Source organism: Melospiza melodia, chromosome 20, assembly GCF_035770615.1.
Source record: "Melospiza melodia melodia isolate bMelMel2 chromosome 20, bMelMel2.pri, whole genome shotgun sequence".
Taxonomy (NCBI): Eukaryota; Metazoa; Chordata; class Aves; order Passeriformes; family Passerellidae; genus Melospiza; species Melospiza melodia.
Genome location: NC_086213.1, coordinates 1,374,738 through 1,397,068, shown reverse-complemented (window position 1 = coordinate 1,397,068; position 22,331 = coordinate 1,374,738). Strand labels below are relative to the sequence as shown.

General features: G+C 60.5%; 1 protein-coding gene across 1 annotated transcript in view; it reads left to right on the top strand.

Moving 5' to 3' along the window:
* Window positions 1-22,331, top strand: part of SCARF2 (scavenger receptor class F member 2) — a 25,433-nt gene extending 3,102 nt beyond the window's left edge. Inside the window, 12 exon segments of the mRNA XM_063173465.1 lie at window positions 1,209-1,487; window positions 1,490-1,652; window positions 6,760-6,818; window positions 8,299-8,400; window positions 8,701-9,220; window positions 9,317-9,535; window positions 9,913-10,041; window positions 12,384-12,487; window positions 13,682-13,799; window positions 15,761-15,882; window positions 19,937-20,089; window positions 20,398-22,331. Coding sequence (XP_063029535.1) covers window positions 1,209-1,487; window positions 1,490-1,652; window positions 6,760-6,818; window positions 8,299-8,400; window positions 8,701-9,220; window positions 9,317-9,535; window positions 9,913-10,041; window positions 12,384-12,487; window positions 13,682-13,799; window positions 15,761-15,882; window positions 19,937-20,089; window positions 20,398-21,602 — 3,173 coding nt within the window. The 3' untranslated portion in view covers window positions 21,603-22,331.

The window sequence follows — 22,331 nt, the reverse complement described above, 5'->3', positions numbered from 1 at the left end:
ATCCCAAGGTGCTCAGAACTCCCTGATCCTCTCCAGAAGGATGCTGCCCAGCTCTCGCCTACAGGGATGGAGGCTCCCCATCCCCAGGAGGGTGTGTGGTGCTCAGAGGCAGCTCTTTGAGAGATGCACTGTCTGTACACTCCCCCAGCTCTATGCAAGCCATCAGTATTGAGGGGACACATGCAGTTGTCCAGCTGCATTTGCACTACCTTAAGGGAGATGTCCAGAATATCCCCATCCACATTTCCCCCATGCTGTTATCAGGTATCCTGGGAGCTCAAAGGACCTTGAGCTCTCTTGCAAGTGACCATTGAGCTGAAAACCCAGCTGGCACAGGCTGGTGGCCAAGGCAGCCCTGGCCCATTGAGCGCTGCTGCACTGTCAGGCTGAGGAGGTTCATTGACTGCCCCACCCGGGTAGAAATGTGGCACTCGTGCCGGTGCCCAGGGTGTCCCCCCTGATTCCCAGCTGTGTCCTTACAGTGGGTTAACCAACAGCTGCTCTGCAGCCTTTCTGTCGCTGTACACGGTCCTTGGCTCCGCTGCTGCAGGCACCATTTCGCTCCCATGGGTCCTGCATGGCTCCCAACAGACTGGTCCGGGCTGCCAGACACACGGAGATGGCAGAGCGCTGGCATCTGTGCAGGACTGCTGGACACTGGGGCTGTCACACACCTGGGGCTACCAGACCTTTGGGGAAGCCAGATCCTGTGTCTGTCTCCAGCATCCGGAGCTGCTGGATCCCTGGGTCAGGGGGATGCTGAGGGGCGTTCAGGCTCCTGAAGGCTGCCAAACTGCCAGGACAGGCTGACCCTGGGGTCTTGGGGCACCCAGGACTGTTGGGCCCCTGGAGCTACTGGAACCACAGGTCAGACAGATCTCAGGGCTGTTGTGCATCTCGGGCAGCCAGATTCCAGATACCCGGGACTGCCGGACCCCCGGGACAATCAAAACCCGGAGCTCTGGGACACCCACGGCTGTCGAACCCCTGGAGCTGCTGGATCCCGGGAGACCCAGACCCCGGAGACCACCAGACTGTGGAGACTCCCGGGGCTCTGCGGCTTCCAAACCGCCGTGACAGCCGAGCCCCGGTGCTGCCGGTTCGCGGGCCGTCCCCACCCCGAGCCACGGCACCGCCGGGACTCCCGGGAGCTGCAGGACCCCCGGGCCGCGCTGGAAGCCGGGACTCCGCATCCTCCCCGGTTCCAGCGGCGCTGCCCACCCGGCGGAGCCTCTCGGGGCCATCGGGGCGGCGCTGCCCGGGGCCGGGGCGGCGGCGGCGGCGGCCCCCGGAGCCTGGCCCGCCGTCAGGGGAACCAATGCGGAATTTCCTGGCTGGCGGCGGAGCCCCTCCCGCCGCCGCAGAGAGGGGCGCGGGGGAGGCGGCGGCGGAGCGATCGCAGCGCGGCTTCCGCCCGCCGAGCGGCAGCGGGGACCGGCGGCGAGCGGGGGGCAGCGCCCGGCCCTGGCGGGGCTGTGCCGGCTGCGGCTGGGCCCCGGCGCTCCGCCGCTGATGGCGGCCCGCGGGCTGCGGCCGCCCCGCCGCGCCCGGGCCGGGGCCGCGCTGCTGCCGCTGCTGCTGCTGTCGGTGCTGGGGCGCGGAGCCGCCCAGGAGCTGAGCCCCCGCGGCAGGAACGTCTGCAGGGCCGCCGGGTAGGAGCGGGGCCGGGCAGGTGTGCGGGGCGGGACGGGACCCCGGCACCGGGGCCGCGGGACGGGACGGGACGGGCTCGCCGGTCCATCCCCCATCCCGGGCAGCCGCGGCGCTGGGCGCCTTCCAAGACAAAGTCCGTCCTGTGCGCGGCTGAGGCGGGGGGAGCCGGCAGCGGGGAGAGCGTGGGGAGCTGAGCCCGAGCGGGGCGGAGACGTGGGGGCTGCTCCTGATCCCCGGGGGCTGCGGGGAACCGGTCCGGGATGCCCCCGGAGCCAGTCCTGGATGCCCGGGGCCGGTTCTGTTGTAGGGAGCTGGGTTTGGGTGTCTCTGGGGATGGAGTCGTGAGAGGGACAGAGGGCAATCCTGCATCCCTGGGGCAGGGTCTGCGCTGGGGAGCCCGTCCCGGGTGTCTCCGGGGATCGGGTTGCGCTGCTGACCCTGGGCTGGTGGGATGCAGGATGCTCCGGGTATCATGGTGAAGCTGTCCCAGGCTGCTGGGGATTGTGGAGTTGGCAGCCCCAAGACCCTCGTGTTTGGCTTCAGAAAGTGGCTGCTGGCACTCTCTAGCTGTCCCGGGGTCATATTCTGCCTGCCGGGCTGGGGCAGGGTCTCGGCAGATGGCACTGGCTTCTCCCGGCTCCCAGTGTCCCACAGGTCCCTTTGCAGGGCAGCATCACCTCAGCTGGGCTGCTCTGCAGCACTCAGGCTCGGTCTGCCCAGGCTGCCGGGCCGGGCTGGCCCCAGTGAGAGGGGAGAGAGCCCCCAGTCCCTGCCTCCCGCCTGGGAGAGCTGGATCCCCCGTGCTTGATGGGGGGCCCGGGCCATAAATGCACCTTTACATCTCGCCTGTGAGGTCAGACCAGTCCACTAGGAAAACATGTGCTTCAAGTAAGAGGGGCCGCATAATGGCTCCATTCAGCAGGGCCACAGGGCGCTGGTGCCCCCTCCTCAGATTACAGCCGGAGTTTCCTAAGGAGGCATTTCACGAGGCAGAGCAGGCGCAGCTCCCGCCGGTGCTGCTCCTGGGCAGCAGGGAGCCGTCCCTCCTCAGGGAGTGATCTGCACAGCAAAGCGCCACTGCCTCTGGGGTGGCACAGGGAGCTCCAGCGGTGTCCCCACCTTGCTCCTTGTACGCTGCCTCACGTGCTGGGCGTGAGGGGCCTGGCTTCTCCCCACGCACAAGGACCCCTCATCCCCAGGGATGGAGGCGGGGCAGGTGTGGAACCAGCACCATGGGCTCAGCCTCACTCACTGTGCCCCCCGTGGGTGCCATGGCTGTGAAAGAGGCACTGGATGTTGAGTGGGACAGGTTGGTTGTGTCCATCCATCCTCTGGCGGGACTGGGGCCTGCAGGCAGCCTGGGGGCTGGGGTGATGGGACAGAGACAGTCCCTAGGAAGCTCAGATGAAGTTTGCATCATTTTCTATCCCTCACCCTTCTGCAAACCCTTCGTCCCTCTCCACCCACTCACTCAGCACCCCCATCATTGCTGTGTACAGTGGACATGGAGGACTATCCACACATTGCCATCCAAACCCACCCCAGCGGCCCCAAGGCCCTGATGCTGCAGATCCTGAGGCCAGGGGCACTGGGACTGGTGGTGGCTTTGGGAGGAGGTCCCAGTGTCCTCCACCCAAGGCTGTTGGAGCTTGTTGGGCCCTTACCTCTGCAAAGCCCCTCCAGACATGCTGTGGAGATGCCACCGTGGGTTTCAGAGGGCTCAGGATTGTGTGACTTCTTGGGACCTGGATCCCAAGTAGAAATTCAAGGAATAATTTAGGGCAGAAGAAAAGGGCCTATCTGGGGCTCTTTTGTGTTCTAAATTCAACTTATCCTTAAATTTGAAGTTCTTTTATAACTGGTTTCCCATTGGTATGAGCAAAGGTGCCAGTGGTGACAGCCTGGACACTGCTTTGACCCTGTCCTGCTCTCTTGCTAACATTCTCTTCTCCTTTGGTCTTTAATTTTATTTCTCTGCCCAAAGGGTTTCTATTTATGCTCACGATCCTATTCCTGCCTGCCCTGGGTATCTGTCTGTCTGTCTGCACCCTGAGGCTGGTGTCAGGGAGCTGCAGCTGGCATCAGCTGGGGAGTGCCAGTGCCTGGGACCCAGTTATCCCAGGCACACTGTGTGCCAGCTGGGTGGCACAGAGGAAGACGAGCACTGGGGTGATGCTTGGAAGGAGCAGCAGGGCGGGGATGGAGAAGCAGTGGGCATGGGGAGGGTGGCAGTGGTTCTCTGAGCACCAGGATTGTGCTGGGTGTCTGCAGGGCTCCTTTGCAGCTCCATCCATGGGTTGAGCTGGGTGGTCTCACATGGGACCACATGCAGCAGCTCCCAGCTGAGCCCCAGAGTCCTGTTCCTGCTTCCAGGGATGTGAGCCTGCTCCTCATTGTTCAGGGCAGGCTGTGCTGCTCTGATTGAGGAGCCACCCCTCCTGCCTCAGAGGCCTCTCTGTAGGATACTAATCCACAAGAAAAATATTCTGCCTTTGTGAAAAGCCTGGGATCATTAGCTGAGATCCCAGTGGTGCTCAGCATGAGCAGGACATGGCTATGGGGCAGGGGCACCCTGGCATGGAGGGCTTGTCCCTGCAGGTGACAGCTCCAGCTCTGCACGCAGCCCATTCCTCTTCCTCCACATCAGCTGAGGTCTCAAGCCCTAGCCACAGCTCAGAGGCAGCTTTTCATTGTTTTTTTTTCCTCAGCATTTGTAGTGCTTTGAAGGAAAAAAAGTATTTGCAGAATGGATGTTTGCAGTGCCATGTCCGTGTGGGTCAGGAACGAGCTTTTAAACACAACTCTCAGTTTTCCAGTGGTCAGGGGGCATGTGGAAGAAGCCCTTTGTCAAGGAGCTGAGGCCAGGAAACACCTTTCAGTCCCACACCCTGATGAGCATTGGTGACCTGTGGCCAGCACTGCCCCTCTGTGGGTGCCTGTGCTGGGACCAGTCCGTGTACCCCGCTGGGAGCAATGGCTTTCCAGTGCCACGTCCTGGAACCTCTCCTTGCCACAGGACCAAGTTTATTTGTTGTCAAAGCTGCTGATAAATGAGATGGGTGCTGAGCAGGGTGTGGGAGGCCATCAGCAGGCTCAGGCAAGGAGAGATAAGCTATCAGGGAACAGATAAGCCCAAATCCTGTGAGGCGGTGGGCTGGCTCCCAGCTGGGGTGGTTGTGGTGCCGCTCACCTCCTCCAGCTCATGGCAGAAGTTTTCCCCTCCTGCCACCATGTCCCAGTAACTCCCAGCTCCCCACCATCAACTCATCGCAAAGGATATTTTTTGGCACGTTTCAGGTGATGCCCATTTTGGTGGCCAGGCTGAGCTGTTGGAGGCAGGTTTCCAAGGTGGAAGGGTTTCCTCTGGTAAACCTGTGATGATTTCATTCTAAAGCCACCAAACTGAATTTCTAAAGGGTGGACTGGTGAAAGCAAGTCCAGGTGCAACAGTGAGGCTTTGGCCATGCCATGGGAGGGCAAGAGCACCACGGGCCCTTCTCCACCTCTGCCTGAGTATCCCAGCACAGCTGGCAAAGATTTTTGGGAAGCCTTTTGCAGAGAAGGACCTTGACTCCGGCCTGCCCAGTCCTCAGGGAAGCGATTTGATGGTTGGCCCCCTTTGCTATTAACCCCATGCATTAACCCTTTGTGTGCTCGGTGGGAGCAGAGTCCCCCCTCGAGCCCGAGGGTCCCTGGGGGGGTGTTTGTGCCGCTGCCATTGCAGCATCCCGGTGCTGCTTCCACAGGCTGCAGAGATGGAGCTATTTCGGGCGCCGGCTGCAAGGCATTTTTTCCAGGCCTTGAATCATTTTTGTGGTTCTTTTCCGCCTCCTTTCCAGCTTTTTGCCGCCGGCCCCGCCGCGGGGTCCCGGTGGGTGCTGCGGGCGGGCGCGGGGCCGAGGCGCCGCTGGCAGCCCCGGGATGGGATGGGATGGGATGGGATGGGATGGGATGGGATGGGATGGGATGGGATGGGATGGGACGGGACGGGCGCTCTGGCAGCCAGACGGGTCCTGTGACCGCGCTGCGCTCGGCCGAGCGCTGCCTCGCTGTCTCCTCCTCTTCTGCATTTGTTACATATAAAGAGGAAAAGGGGAAAAAAAAAAGGAAAAGAAAAAGCCAGATGCATTCCAGGCCGCAGCGCCAGCCCAGCCCGGGTGAAGTTTCCCTTGACGGCGGCAGCGGCCGGGGCTGTTTGCGACCCTCCGGCATCGCTGCCTCCCTGTGGGTCACCCCAGGGACGAGTGGGTGGCTCCAGGGATGGACAGAGATTTCTGTGGGCTCATGGGGGGGGAGTGCACTCCCCACCCCCAACTGCAGCATCATGAGCCCCCAAACATTTGCCCGGGGGGGTTCTTTGACGAAGTGTGGGTGAGATGTCCCCGCGTGTCCCTTCCCAGCAGAGAGCTGAGCATCCCTGGCCGAGCCTCTGGGTGGGTCTGAGCCCCCATCCTGGTCAAGCTTGTGCCAAAAATGCCCTGCCTGATGATGCTGTGCCTGGCAGTCCCTGGAGGTGATGGCACTCCAGGACTCTCAAGAGCTCAGGGACACATTCCAGCTGCCTGCAGTTGGCCTCCCCTGCTTCTGCACAGGGACACTCCCTGGGAGCTGGCTGCGTTCCAGCCATTCCAGCCAGGTGCTTCCAACCTGCCTTTGGGATTCCATCCCCAGGCCACAAAGCACTGGCCTGAAATTCAAGTCAACTTTTCCCCTGGGACATTTAGAGCCTTCCCTTTTTTCTTTTTTTTTTTCTTTTTTTTCTTTTTTGGGGGGAGGGGGGGTAGGGCCTTTGGATTTTTTTTTATTGTGGAGGTTGCACCCATGACTTTTGCTTTTTCATCACTCATTAATGGGAAAACTGGTCCTTTTCATACTCCTAGCATCACCTTAGTGGCTGGTGGGGCATCCGTGGGATCCCCCAGCAGATCCATTAACTCTCTGTGTGCTGGAGGAGAAGCCAAGAGCTCTTCTTCCTCTTTGGAGGTGCAGAAAATCCCAGCAGGATCGCTTACCATCATGGCTTCAGTGCTCCTGGTGGGTTTTTGGGAAGGGCCAGGACTTTCTGAGGGTTGTAACTATTTGTGATGCTTTTTTCTATCCCTGCAGCTCCTCAGTTCTCGTGTGCTGCCAGGGATGGAGGCAACAAGGGAGCGAGTGTTTAATAGGTAAACACTAGCATTTTGCTTCACTGGGCTCTGCCCATCCTTCACTGAGCCCTCCTGGCCTCACCACGACTGTCAGGAGCCACCTTGACGTGTCCTGTGGCTGGGACTCCCTGTCCTGTCTCCCTGCAGTGCCCCAGGCCAACCCCGTGTGGATGGAATGGGTGCTCAGCCCCAGTGTCAGGGCTCAGAGCTGGGGGGGTTTCTTTCCTCACCAGCCAGCTCTGGGTCTGAGGACTTGGGGGTGCTGCTCGGGGTCCTAAGGGACAGTGAAGTGTCCCCCAGGGTGAAGGTGCAGCTGCAGGGATGGGGCTGAGATTCCTCACAGATGCTGCAGCAGCGTGGGGACCTGAGCCAGAGCCAGCGTGGAGGCGAAGCTGCCCACACCAGGCACGTGGTCTCTGGTGGCCTCACTGGGAAGAGGCTGCTGGGGCTGCCAAACACCCCTGAGCTTGGGCTGGGGCCCTAAAAGGTGTCAGAGCTTTTTACTGGGAGCCACAGTGAGCCCAGCATGGATGCTCAGCATGGAACCCTGGGAGCATCATTCCCTGCATTGCCACCACAGTGGAGGCAGCTGCTCTGGGGCTCCCCCACAGGCTCAGCACACCCCAGGGGAACTGGAGGTTGCACTTTGCAGCTGGGACCAAAGCACTCATAACCAACTAACCCACTGTGCATGAGCCCTGTAACCACTCACTGCATGCGTGGGGAGCAGGATGTGCCTGCTTGGAGGGGAGAAGGACAGGATCTGGAAGGACAGTGGGGGGAGGATTGTGCCACAGTGAGCTGTTCTCATCTCCTGCCCCCAAACCTGCTCTAACCTTTAGACTCACTGCTCCTAACCTGTGTAATCTGTCTATTTTAGGGATTTCTATAATATCCATCACCGTAGGTCTAACAGCTCCCAGGTAAGGTGGCTGGGATGGGTGGTTGTGTCTCCCTGTCCCAGTGCCTAAGGAAGCCTGTCCAGGGCGGTGTGGGATCTGCCTGCACCACATCCTGTGCTTGGCTGGCTCCAGGCATCGGTCTCAGCATGATCCCCTGGGCAGGAGAGCGGCTGGTGGCCTTTGGGGGCAAGTGGCCACATGGGAGAGGCAGTGCTGGGATGACAGTGCCCACAACCCCTCTACTCTGTGTCCCCTTCTCCCCTCCAGCAATGCAGAGCTGAGCTGGGGCAGCACCATTGGATGCAGCCTCTGGCAGGGACGTGGCTTGGCTGGGTGGCAGGAGGCTGGTGGCTAGGATGGGTGGCATCCTCTCTTGGTGGCAGAGGTGGAGCTGAGCTGGGTGACAGGAGGCTGGTGGCATTTTTCTGCAAAGGGGCCCATCCAGCCCAGGCAGCTGCTTGCCAGGATGGCACAGTGCTGCAGCTCAGCAGCACTCAGAGGGTCACTGCACAGCCCTTCTTCTGCTCTGGGGGGGCCTGGGGGCCTTTAGGGCACAAGCACTGGCACTCATGGCTGCCGTCTGTCCATCTGTACAGCCGTGTGCGAGGGGAACTTCACCTGCAAGGAGAACGAGGTGTGCGTCAGGCCCGGCGAGTGCCGCTGCCGCCACGGCTACTTTGGTGCCAACTGCGACACCAGTGAGTACCGGCGGGCGCCTCTGTGTCCTCAGGGGGTTCACCAGGGTGGACCTGGCTCATCCTGGGGTGACTTTCCAGAGCAGATCGTCAGGGATGGAACTGTGAATGCTCCAGCTCTGCCCTGGCTGTGTTTCCCAGGGCATTGTCCTCTTGCCGGGGTCTCCCCTTAGATCCGGTGCGCTGCGGGGAGGAGAGGGAGGACTGTGGTCAAGAGGTGCTGGGGGGACTGAAGGGCTCCACTGGTGCCTGGCATGGGTTTGTCCCAGTGGGCAGTGCTGAGGCTGATGGCTCTCCCCACAGAGTGCCCCCGGCAGTTCTGGGGTCCCGACTGCAAGGAGATGTGCACCTGCCATCCCAATGGGCAGTGCGAGGACGTGACGGGCCAGTGCACCTGCAACCTCAACCGCTGGGGCCCCAAGTGCGAGAACATCTGCCTCTGCAAGCACGGCAAGTGCGACCAGAGGACGGGCAAATGCACCTGCGAGCCCAACTGGTGGGGCCCGCAGTGCTCCAGCTCCTGCTACTGCAGCCACAACTCCCAGTGTGACCAGCAGACAGGCAACTGCCTGTGCCAGCCGGGCTGGTGGGGCCGTGGCTGCAACAACCAGTGCTCCTGCAACAACTCGCCCTGCGAGCAGTTCACGGGGCGCTGCCAGTGCCGGGACAGGACCTTCGGGCCCCGCTGCGACCGCTACTGCCAGTGCTACAAGGGCAAGTGCAACCAGGTGGACGGGACCTGCACCTGCGAGCCGGGCTACCGGGGCAAGTACTGCCGCGAGCCGTGTCCGGCCGGCTTCTACGGCCAGGGCTGCAGGAGGCGGTGAGTGGCCATCGCTGCTGGCTCTGATCCGGCGCCGCTGGGAGGTGGCAGCAGGAGGATTTGGGTGTGCTGGGTGATGGGTTCCCCTCGTTGCAGGTGCGGGCAGTGCAAGAGCCTGCAGCCGTGCACCGTGGCCGATGGGCGCTGCCTGACGTGCGAGGCGGGCTGGAATGGCACCAAGTGTGACCAGCCCTGCTCACCCGGCTTCTACGGAGAGGGCTGCGAGAAGCTCTGTCCCCCCTGCAAGGATGGCCACACCTGCAATCACATCAATGGCAAATGCTCCCACTGCAATCCAGGCTGGATCGGAGACCGGTGAGTGCAGCTGGGTGCAGCACTGGGTTCTGGGAGAGCAGTGCCTGACTTCCCTGATTCTCCCAGGGAACGGGGCCGCTGAAGGGTTTTGCAGCCCTGGAACCGATCCTGGGCACGGTAGTTTGCAGAAGAGAGTAGTTTGCCAGCCTGAGAGCTGAGCCCCACTGACCCATCCAGGGTCCGAGGGGCATAGGCAGGGGTCCCGCAGACTCCCTCCAGTTCCATGGCCGTGTCAGTGGGCTCAGTCCATCCCTGTACCCCTCTCCTGGCTTCAGAAACCACAAGCCACCACGGTGATGTACAGCCCTGTCTCTGTGCATGTGGAGGGATGCTGGAGGTCCCCAAGTGCTCCAGCCTCTTGCCCTCATCCCTCCCAGGTGTGAAACCAAGTGCCGGAACGGGACATATGGGGAGAACTGCGCCTTCGTCTGCAGCGACTGCGTCAATGGCCAGTGCCACTTCGAGACTGGGCAGTGCCTCTGCCACCCCGGCTCCCATGGCACATAGTAAGTGAGGCACTGGTGAGCTTGCCCGGGGGCACCTCATGGCACAGGTGATGCTCGGGCACCCCCTGCCCCCTTGTGCCCTGTGCTGTTGCCAGCTGAGAGGTTTCCTGCAGCAGAAGCGCTCTCGGGCGATGATTGGTGAGCAGAGGGGGAAGGACAAGTCACAGAGCAGCAAGGGGTGTTGTGCTATAGAAAAGGCCTGCTTGGCAAAAACAAATCAACAAAAAGTGGTGGTTTGTTGGGGTTTTTCAAGTCAAGGGTGGAATTTCTATCCAAAAACAGAGAGAAAACCACATCACAGAATTACAAGCAGCCTGACAAGGGATGGCATTCCTGGGGGGCTCCCACTCAAAGCTCTACCCCTGGGTTCCCCAGGCCTTCTCCTTCCCCAGCTCCAGGGGCACAAGGGCCATTGAGGGTCTACTCATCCTCGGGTAGTTTTTCTCAGCATGGGACTGAAATGTTGTGTGAAAAGATGAGGAAAGCATTTTCCACCCAGCTGGGACATGCAGACAGCTCCCCCAGGTCCTGCTGCGTGGTGCTCAGGTTTGCCCAGCAATTAACAGAGGGTGACAGCGAGACTGGGGATTTAGAGCTGGCATCTTGCCCATGCTGGCATTTCACTCAAGGCATAAAAACAGAGAGCATTTGCATTTTGGGGGGTGGTGTGGTGGGGCTTTGCCAGCTGCCTGTGGTTCTGGAACAGTTGCTGGACACTGGCACAGGTTTAGGATGCCCAGCCTGGGCATCATGGCCACCTTTGGTAGCAAAGGCAGAGGTGAGAGGGTCTCAGGGGTATTAGAAATAAGATCCCAATATTACTGGGGGGGTGTGGTGATGCTTTCAGCACAATGCCAGAGGGCAGAGTGAGGATTAACCTGTTCTGAGACCCTGGCACAGCACTGGGAAGATGGGGATGGGGGATGCTCAGGATGCAGCCTTGGTGCTGGAACCCTGAGCTGAGCTGTGCCAAGTGGTGCAGTCAGGAAGGCTCAGGAATGTTCTGGGTGCTCAGGCAAATCCCTGCCACTATATCCAAACCAGTGTTTTTGTCAGCAGGGTACAATTTTGCTAAAAAGGGCATTTCTGCAATGAAGGCACAAGCAACCTCCTTGCCGTACAGCATGTCCTCTCAGCTCTGTGTCAGGAGCACGCTAAAGGAGCAGCTGCTAAAATATTTTTGTGTTCACAAAGTACTTTATCTTCTCTGTCTTTCCCAGAAGTATCAGGACTCTCCTGGAAAAAAATCACCCTCCTCTGCTCTCCCAAAATCCCAGCCTGGGGCCGAGCTGTGGGGCCAAGTGGTGGGGTGAGAGGTTTGGCCTTGCTGAGGGGCTATCCCTGCTTCTGTTCTGCTGCTTTAGCTGCCCTGTGCAGCACAGCAGACACAGGAGCTCAGCACCCATCCTGGCAGGCACATGACAGGCACACAGCAGGCACCAGGCTTGGCCAAGGTGGCACTTTGCAAGTTGTTGGAGTGTGAAATGGGCTGAGCAGCCTCGGGGCATGGTGCCCAGGGCTGGGGGCAGCTGTGTCCCCAGGGGAGTGGGTTTGGGCTGGGGCCCACTGGCTCCATCCAGCTGCAGCCCCTCCAGCTGGGGTGCAGCTGGCAGAGGATTTGGTGCCCAGCAACACTGCCAACATGTCCCAGCTCCAGCTGGGTCCTGCTCTGCGGTGCTTGGCCCATGGCTGGGGAGACAGGTTGGGATGGATCTGCTGACACCATGTTTTCCATGCTCAAGCCCTTGAGACTTGTGGATTGGTGTCCATTTATGCTTGTCCCCCTCATCTCCATCAGGAAGTCATTTTACCAGCAGTGGAGATTTGGCACCAGGCATAACCAAACTGGAAGGGTCTTAGGGCTGCTCTGTTGTTTTTCCTTCTTCGAGGCAAAAAAATGTCAATCTGGGCACTTTCCCAGTTTGTGGCCACTGTGGCTTTGCCTGGCTTGGTGGAGGGTGGGGTTTGGAGTGGCCACATCACCACTGAGCTGAGCTGGAATGCCTGTGAGTGACATCAGGGTGTCTTTAGATGTGACTGCTGGGTTGATGACCTTTCCTAATTACTGTGTCTGATGGTGAAGTGACGTGCAGAGAGCAGTAAGAGTGTCTGAGATCAGCTGGGCCAAATCCCTTGAGCGATGGGGCAAAGCCATTGCATGGGTGATGGGCTCCTGGTCCCTGTGGGTTAAGGGTTCCCCAGGGTGTGGAGAAGCTGTGTCGGAGCAGGCTGGAGGCTGCTCCCTGGGACAGGGAGGGTTTGGGAGAAGCTGGCAGCCAAGGGCTCCCGCTGTTGTGCCCGGGCTGGGGGATGCACTGCTCTCATCCAGCCCTTCCCTCCAGCTGTAACCTGACGTGCCCTCCCGGACGCTACGGAGCCAACTGTGCTGAGGTCTGCAGCTGCCACGACGGTGCCTGCGACCCCCTGACGGGCGCCTGCCACATGGGTGAGTGCCAGCGCTGGGGCTGGGCTGTGCCATGGGCTGGGCTGTGCCACATGGGTGAGTGCCAGCGCTGGGGCTGGGCTGTGCCATGGGCTGGGCTCTGCCATGGGCTGGGCTGTGCCATGGGCTGGGCTGTGCCACATGGGTGAGTGCCAGCGCTGGGGCTGGGCTGTGCCATGGGCTGGGCTGTGCCATGGGCTGGGCTCTGCCACATGGGTGAGTGCCAGCACTGGGGCTGGGCTGTGCCATGGGCTGGGCTGTGCCATGGCCTGGGCTCTGCCACATGGGTGAGTGCCAGCACTGGGGCTGGGCTGTGCCACGGGCTGGGCTGTGCCATGGCCTGGGCTCTGCCACATGGGTGAGTGCCAGGCACTGGGGCTGGGCTGTGCCACGGGCTGGGCTGTGCCATGGCCTGGGCTCTGCCACATGGGTGAGTGCCAGCCCTGGGGCTGGGCTGTGCCACGGGCTGGGCTCTGCCATGGGCTGGGCTCTGCCACATGGGTGAGTGCCAGCCCTGGGGCTGGGCTGTGCCATGGCCTGGGCTCTGCCACATGGGTGAGTGCCAGCACTGGGGCTGGGCTGTGCCATGGGCTGGGCTGTGCCATGGCCTGGGCTCTGCCACATGGGTGAGTGCCAGCACTGGGGCTGGGCTGTGCCACGGGCTGGGCTGTGCCATGGCCTGGGCTCTGCCACATGGGTGAGTGCCAGGCACTGGGGCTGGGCTGTGCCACGGGCTGGGCTGTGCCATGGCCTGGGCTCTGCCACATGGGTGAGTGCCAGCCCTGGGGCTGGGCTGTGCCACGGGCTGGGCTCTGCCATGGGCTGGGCTCTGCCACATGGGTGAGTGCCAGCCCTGGGGCTGGGCTGTGCCATGGCCTGGGCTCTGCCACATGGGTGAGTGCCAGCACTGGGGCTGGGCTGTGCCATGGGCTGGGCTGTGCCATGGCCTGGGCTCTGCCACATGGGTGAGTGCCAGGCACTGGGGCTGGGCTGTGCCACGGGCTGGGCTCTGCCACATGGGTGAGTGCCAGGCACTGGGGCTGGGCTGTGCCACGGGCTGGGCTCTGCCATGGGCTGGGCTGTGCCATGGGCTGGGCTGTGCCACATGGGTGAGTGCCAGCACTGGGGCTGGGCTCTGCCATGGGCTGGGCTGTGCCATGGGCTGGCCCCGAGCTGAGCCACGGGTCTGCCTTGCAGAGGCCAACCAGAGGATGGGGGTGATTGGGGCTGGGGCCCTCCTGGCGCTGCTGCTCATCCTGCTGCTCTCCCTGCTCTGCTGCTGCTGCGTGTGCCGCAAGAAGGACGAGGCCAGCGGGTGAGTGCTGGGGACAGGAGGGACCTCAGCAGGCTGGGAATGCGGAACATCAGTGGGTTCTGGGATTGACAGGGGGATGCAGAGACTGTGCTGGGACAGTGGTTGTGCAGGGAAACTGAGGCAGAACTGTGCTGCTCACATGACACCATGTGGGTACAGGGTCTGAGCAGTCCTGCTGCATCATCAGGCTGATGGAGGGACTCAGGGTGAGCCCTTCCAGGGGAGCACCTTCCTGCTCTTTGTTTCTCTCTCGTGGGCCATCATTTCACGGACACCTGCCCAGTCCCCTCCAGTCACTAGGGTCCTGAGCTGATCTGCAAAGGGGGCCCTGAAACACAGCAAGGGCTACACGACACGGCCAAAACCTTCAGAACAAATCCCTGGGCAAAGGGATGAGGCCTAGGGGACAAGGGGATGCTGACTGTCCCACATGGGGATGGATGATCAGAGCTGGGAGGATGGGTTCCTGCAGCAGGGTTGGGATGCTGACGGCATTTTAGAAGCACCAGGTTAACATCCTACCATAATAATAGGAGTGGGGACAGACCCAAGGCAGGGGGAAAGGTTTGTGCTGCTCAGCAAGAGATGAGAGGACTGTTGGAGCTCCTCCAGATGTAGAGAACACCCCCTTGTGCCACCAGCCACTGCACAGGAATTTTCCAGAAGCTTCCCCTTGCAGCCCTGCAAGCTCAATGCCAGCCAGGCACAGCTGGTTTGGAGAGCCTGCAGGCTGCAAATAATGATCCTGCAGATAAAGCACAAACCCATCAGGTGAGGAATGGCCCAGGGAGAGGGGAAATGGCGCCAGAGTGCCCAGACCTCAGTGTCCCCAGATACTGGGTGACCCGTGGAGCTGTCCCAGCATGGTCCCTTGCAGGTTCCCTTGAGTCAACTCACAAAGTCACTCCCGTGGCTGTGGAAAATTGCTTGAAAACGTGGCCCCAAGAGGCTTCAAAACCATAGAGCAAATAAAGAGAAGCCACATGTTTGGCTTTGGGTTGGGATGATTTTTTTTTTAAGGTTTGGGGTCTTGACCAGACATTGCGGGTATCTTGGGGCTGCACTGCCAATGGCCGTGGTTGGATCCAACCTTCCCACCATTCCCTGGCGCTGCTCGACACCCTGGTGTGATGCAAGCTGGTTCCTGGGGCTGGCAGCAGCCTCTGTGGGTCCTCAACTCCTTCAGCCTGGGCACACCCCTGCTTTTCATCCACCCCATTACAACCCCTGTGCAGTTGCAGCATCCCTGAGCTGCTGCCTGTCTCTGTTGCCCATGAAGGCTGTCCCCACCCCAGGAGGGGAGCTGTGGGAGCTCAGCACATCACTCCGGATGTCCAGAGTTACTGAGACAACCCTTGGGGGGCTCGGAGATCCTGGAATGTTGCCAGGAGTGCTTGGTGGTTGGATTTTGACCCTGCACGGGATGTGCCACCTGTTTGAGGACAAGAGAATCACTTGGGGATGAATGGTGTAAGAATTAAGTATTCACAGGGTGAAAATACAGATTTTAGGATTTTGGTACAGGGGGATTATGGAGACAAGATGGAGGGATCAGGGCGTGTCTTGTCTTTCTTCTTTCTTCTTCTTGTCATCCATTTTCTGTGGTGATGTTGGCACTTTGGGATTGGTCCTTGGTGAAGGTGCACTTGCTAATACAGGTGAAAGGTATTGGGAAATAAAGGTAAATATGATGTACGTAGTTTTTAGTATAAAAAGAGACGACTGCCCAGTGGGAGGTCAGAGTGCCCTTGGCTGCCTTGCTGGTCAGACCTCTGTTGGGCAGAAGGAAAATTCTATAGATAAGAAATAAAAACAATCTGAAGACTGAAAATCTGAAGAGTCTGGACTCCTCCTTTGGAGCGCGGGCCGTCCCAGAGCCATCCTACACGTGTCTGGGCAGAGACAAAAGCCAGAGCAGTCAGGGAGCAGCGCCTCTGACAGTGCCATTGCCTTTTCTGCAGCTCCAGCCAGGACCCAGCAGCAGCCAAGAAGCCTCCAAGGCGTTTGTGTGGGCGGTTCAGCCGGATCGGGATGAAGCTCCCACGCATCCCCCTGCGCCGCCAGAAGCTGCCCAAGGTCATGGGTAAGGCCCTGGGTTTGGGGAAGGTGCAGAGAGCCAGGTTTTACTCCTGTCAGGGCAGCGCGTGTGGCTCAGAGCAGGGTGGTGAGCATGGCAGGGCAGTGGCAGGGACACATGGATCCCTGGGAGCATTTCAGTGCTGGGTGTGAGCTCGCAGGAGCTCAGCCCTTTCTGTCTGCAGCTTCTGGATGTCCAAGCACATTTTGCTTTGTGAGGACGCAAAGGCTGTACCTGGTTCTAGAGCTCTGCTGAGTAGTTTTGGGTTTATTCTTCCAAGGTTCTCCTGCAGAGGAATGGTCCCTGTCATGCAGCAGGATGCCTTGTTAATGCTTTTGATCCTGAAGTAAGCCCAGGAGCCAGAGGAACTGGGCAGATGCCCTCCCTCCTGCCATGTGCAGCAGAGTTGAGGATGGAGGGGCAGAGATTTGAGTTGAGCTTCACACTCTGCCCAGGCACAGAGCTGGCTTGCAGGGAGCTGCTCATACCTGGCAAAGCCCCTGGCCTGGCACTGTCAGGGCTGTTGGGGACCCCCTGCATCCCAGCAGCTGGGGAATGCTGTCCCTTGCACTCTGAACTCTCCTTGCAACTCTTCCTACCATGGGGAGCCGGGGATCTGCTGCAACCCCATTAACTAAACAGTGTGTGAAGGCAGCAATCCCTGCCCTGTGCTGGGTTGGTTTCAACCCCAGCCCCTTCCTGAGCCCAGCCCCTCCCTGGGGCCACGTCCCGGCACCAGTGGCTCAGTCTGAGGCTAAATCCCTCATCCCAGGCAGGACACAGAGGTGACCCCATCCCAGCACACCAGGCACTACTCAGCACCCCAGCTGGGGGGACAACCCACAGCAAAGCCCTACCTGGAGCAGGGTGTGCCAGGGCCCAAGAAACATTCCTGCTGCAAGGATAACAGAGGGTCACAGAGGCTGTGTTTGTGCAAGGGGCCAGGGAAGGGCTTGGGGAGGACAGAGGGTGCCTGTGTGCAGTGAGGGTGAGGGGGGCTGCCTGCAGCGGCTGGCAGCAGTCCAGCTGCTCTGTGTACACGGGGCAGCAGCAGCCCAAGGAAAGGCTGAGGGTGCTCAGGATGGTCTCAGGTCCCAGAGGGCTGGGGCTGTTCCTGGAGTCTGTTCACGGAGCTGAGAGTTGGCATCTCCCTGAAGGGAAAGGCTTTGCTCAGGGCTTGCCTTGTGTTATGTGGCACAGTGGGGTCCATGAGGGCTCCAGCAGGTCCCACAGGCTCTGGGGACCCCGGGGTGACAGTGCTCTGTTGGGTTGCCTGTAGCAGCTGCCCCCCTGATGCCCAGTGACCTCCCTGATGCCCAGTGGCCAGGCTGCCACATCATGGCCACACCTGGTGCTGTGGAAGCCACAACAGCCAGTGGCCACCTGCCGAGGACATTGGTTCCCCATGCTGGTCCTGCCCCAGCAGGGGGGTCCCAGCGTTACTGAAGGACCTCATCCCAAGGGTCAGTGCTGGAGGAGCTCAGGACCTTGTGGGGATGTCACAGTGAAACTGGTGCAGGCAGTGGTCACTCTGGATCTGCCCACAGTGCTGGCCATGTGTTTGCTGACACCAGGTGGGTTTTCTCTTCTGGGCTCAAACACCAGTGAGCACAAGCCTACTCATGGTAGAACATTCCCAGGTGGGACTGCAGGTCTTGAAGCCCCACTAGAGCTCATTGGGTGCCTGGAATCTCAGGATCCTCCCTCAAAACTGCTCCCCAGCCTTGGCACCAGTTTTGGATCCACAGCATCTCCCCAGGGATTACCCCTGAGCTGGCAGCCTGTAGGGCCACCCTGGGCTGGCACCAGCAGCCTTAGGGCCAGCTTTTGGGTACCCCTGTGTGTGGGATTTGCTCAGGTCACCCTGAAGGTGCCAGGGCTAACCTGAGCCCAGCACCCCACCACGTGTCCTCCCCAAGCAGCAAAGCTCAGCCAGCCCCAAGGGTGATGCTGATCATGGGGACCTTGGGATGAGCGGGAGGGGATGGCCAGGAGGACTCTGGGATCCCTCTCTCAGGGTTGTTCTCTGCCTTATCCCAGTCTTGAGACCAGCTGGCCACTGTGCAGGCAGGGCTGGGGTTGTTTCCTGATGCTGTGGCTCCGGGAGATTTTGGGGAGCAGTGACAGGTAGAGATATGTGGGAAGCATCCACATTTCCCTCAGCCCCAACAGCCAGGGAAGAAAAATCCCTGGCAACCATGCTGGAGAGCCCAAGCCTCCCAAAGCTTCCAGGTGCACTACATATCCTTATTTCATAATCTGGCTGTGCCGTGGGTCTCCCTGCAGTCCTGGAGTCGCCTCGTGGCTGTGAGTCCCAGCCCCGGCACGCCTCCTCTCAGGAAGCATCTCCCTTCATCCGCTTCCAGACGGCTGCTTTTAATTTTCTCTTTTTGGTTTTTATTACAAGGAAAGCCATGTTGGAGCTGCCGCCTCCCCCTCTCTGGGCCATTTGCTCTTTAAATATCTCTGCTTGGGTTTTTGTTTCTCCTTGCTCTAAGAAGCCCAGCTGTGCATGGGTGAGCGTGTAGCGCTGCTGTCATTTACACAGCCCCGCATGTCTGAAGCCACATTCCCTAGTAAAGGATGAACATTCCAGTGGGCATCCCAATTACTCTAGAAGTTATTTTATTGTAAATCAGGGATGTGCTGCAGGGTTCAAACAGTCCAGGCAGGCCGTTGCAGCATGACTGGGATGCAATTGGGATGTTCAAAGGTTAAAAATACCTCGCAATAGCCATGTACAGCTGGGAGCCTCTCTGTGCACGGGGTTTTCATGGAATCACAGACTATCCTGAGCTGGGAGGGACCCACGGGGATCATCAGTGCAGCTCCTGGCCCTACACAGACGCCAGCAGTCCCACCCTGTGCCTGAGAGCATTGTCCAAACAGTGCTGGAGCTCTGGCAGCCTTGGGGCTGTGCCCATTCCCTGGGGAGCCTGGGCAGTGCCAGCGCCCTCTGGGACCACCCTTTTGCAACCCTTCATCCAAAGCAAGCCTCTGCTCTGCTTTGGAGGCGGCTTGTCACTGCCCCAGGGGACAAAAGCCAGTGGAAGGCGATGGGGACAAGTGCATCTCCTGCTGCATGGCTCTCTGGGAGGATCGGTCCCTCCTCCCAGCTGGGTGCTGCCTCAGTTCTGTGGGTACCTGAGGAGGCTGCTGAAGCTGTGGGCACCTGGGGAAGCACCTCAGGATGTGTTGGGACATGAGCTTATGCAGAAAAAAACCTTAAAAATATATCAAGCTGAAATAAAGTCACTGCAGCCCAGACAACTCCTAACTGCTCAACTTCTCTGTTTTGTTTTATTAACACAGTTTTTCCTCTGGTGGTTTCTCTCTCCCACTTTGCTTCTCTGTGGGTGGCCCCTTGGCAGAGGGGCAGTGCCAGGGCGTGAAGGGAGGGATGCTCCTACTCAGCTTCAGGAGGGAAGAAGCTGGCAAAGGGATTGAAAAATGGCAGAATAGGGAAAATGCACATCCCTCTGCTGCAGGCTTCCTTTGATCATCCTGAATCCATCCTGAATCCAAAGCACATGAAAAAGGAAAATGCAGACAGTGATGCTGAAGTGGGAATTAGTGGAATTAAAGCCAGCAGCTAATTTTCTCCCTGGGAAGGGGACGGTCACAGTGCCAGGACCCTCTTTGCAGGGTGGCTGTGCTGGGTTGCACAGCTCATGGGTGACCACCAAGACACTCACCAAGTCCTCATGGGACCCAGGGTTTGGGTGGCTTGTCCCTCACCATGTGAATCCTCAATTTGGGCAGCTGGAGACAGAGACAGGTGCAAGTGTGAGGCTTGAACAGACTCTGCTGCCCACAGCACAAGCACGGGGGATACTGGGCACCACCACTGCTGCTTGATGGTTTTTGTGGACACTTGGCTGAGGGACCTGGTGGGACTGTGCAGCAAAAGGTGTCCCCATGCCTTGGAGGCTGTCCCTGTCCCTGTCCCTGCAGGAAGCTGGGCAGTGGGGAGGCTGTGCAGCTTCCACCCTCCTGGCTGGCAGAAGGGACTGGGGGGTTTGGCAGAACTGACACTGACAGCAGTTCCTTGCCCTCGCAGTGGCCCACCATGACCTGGAAAACACCCTGAACTGCAGCTTCATCGAGCCACCCTCAGTGGTGGAGCAGCCTTCCCCATCGTGGTCGTCCCGCGGCTCCTTCTCCTCCTTTGACACCACGGACGAGGGGCCTGTGTACTGTGTGCCCCATGAAGGTGAGCAGGGTGCATGCCCAGGGGACTCCGGGGACAGCACCAGGGGCGTGCTCTGTGGAGAGCTGTCCCTCTTGCATGGTGGGGCCGTGTCACCCTGGCTCCTGGTGCCCCAGGAAGGAGTGCAGGTTCCAGTCATGCCTCCCATGTGGTTTCAGAGCTCCCTCCTCCAGCATTTGCTGCTCCGGGGTTAAGAGCCGGGAGATCTCTGACTGGGAGCCTGACTGGTGGGACACTGTCCTGCGGGAGCATCCCAATCCTTCCCCCCGCAGGCACATCCCACCTGACGCTGCTGTGCTGTCTTCCCGCAGAGAGCATGGGCGACAGCAGGGACAGAGGGACACCCGCCGGCCCCGGAGACAAGCTGGTAGCCCCAATCAGCGGGGAGGAAGCAGGAGAATACACGTTCCTGAAGGAGACGGGCTCTGTCAGAGCCTTCCCGACCGACAGCAGCGAGACCCCCCTGCTCAAGTCCTCGGACAGCGAGCGCTCCTCCTGCGGCTCGGGCTCGGCCGGCGCCGCGCTCTACGCCAGGGTCGCCCGGCTCTCCAAGCAGTCCAGGGAGGAAGAGGATGCCAGCGCGGAGCCCCGCAGCCCCGGGAAGCCGCCGTCCCCGGAAAGGACCAAGCCCCGTCCTCCAGACCCGGCCACAAAGCCCAAAATCTCCTGGATCCACGGCAGGTACGGCTCTGGCCAGTCCAACTCGCTGCCGGCGCCCAGCCAGTCCCCAGGGCAAGTGGCCGCCCGCTCCGGCAGCCCCGAGCAAGGCCAGGGCTTGGCCAAGAGGAAGAGGAGTCCGAGCGAGACGTCGGCCCATGTGCAGGGCAGAGCGGAGGAGAAGGGCGGTGCCCGGAGCAAGGAGAAAGCGCAGAAGCAACCGAAGGAGCCCGGCGTTCCCGAGGGCAAATCCAGCCTCTACGGGGAGCCGCAGTCACCCTCCAAACCCAGGCAGAGGAGCAAAGCCGGCTCCGAGCCGATGGAGAGCATCAACGGGGCGGTGCAGAACGCCTTCCGAAAGATGGGCGCCTTCCAGCCCGAGCGGCGCGCCGGGGACGCCAGGGATGCTCCTTGCAGCCCCGGCACCAGCAAACCCCGCTCCGAGCCGCTGCATCCCCAGCTGGCCTCCGAGCTGGCCGCCCAGCTGAAGGAAAAGACTCAGAGCCTCAACAAGGGGGACGGAGGCGTCCGGGCGAACGGGGTCGGTGCCCAGCGGGAGAAGCCCACCCCTCCGCAGAAAGCCAAGCGCTCGGCGGCCGCCGGCGGCCAGAAGACCAGCAAACCCTTGCTGCCCACCTCTCCCCATCTGCAAAAACTGATCCCTGCGGCCGCCGAGACGGCAGCCGGGGAGCCCAAGTGGATGGAGAAGCCAAGTGCCGGCAGCGGCCAGGATCAGACTCTCCCCACTGAGCAGACAGCCAAGAAAACCCCCATTAAGAAGCCTCCCAGGAAGAAGAGCCGGGAAGCGAGCCTGGAGCCGCCCAGGGCAGCTGCTGTGCCTGCTCAGGCAGTGCAGTGACCGGGAACCGCACGCCGGGCAGAAGGACATTAGCCAGCACAAGCAGCGAACGTGGGAGCCTGGACTGGGCTGGGGGCACTGGAAGAGCCTTGACCCTCCTTTTATCCCCCTCCACCTCACTCATCTCCCTTTTTGCCTTAGTGCCCCCTGCCCCAGGACCCGGTCCCTTACTCTGTGCCCCGCTCCTGCTCTCTGCCCAGGAGCCGCCAGCCCGGGGGGGCTCCGTGTCTGCCGTATCCCCCCCCCTCCCCTTTTTTTGTAGCAGTATTATCGACCGCATAAGCAGCGCTTGTTGTACTAGACGTGCCCACGGTATATTCTGCAGTAACCGAGCCGCTCGCTTCCCGCGCTCCGCCCCGGTCTCTCGGGCTGGCGGAGCACGGGAGAGGGAGGGAGCTGCTGCTTAGTGCCCCGGGCAGTGCCAGAGATGCGCCCCACGGCCATCGCTGGCAGCAGCTCCCCTGCCCCGGCGCCCTCCAGGCACAGCTCTCCACTGCCGGTGCCCGCCGCAGTGGGGTCGAGCTGGTTTCGACCGATGCCACCCTCCCTCCCTCCCTCCCCTCCGCCGCGGCGCTGCTCCTGGCCAGGAGGAAGCACTATTTATGGATGGAGGTGGACGCCCTTGGGGTTCCTGCATCCCATCCAATGGAATTGGAGGGATTCGTTTGGTATGAGAGAGCCTGGCACCTCTGCAGAGCGCTTTCCTAATAAAAATGTATTTCTTCCGTA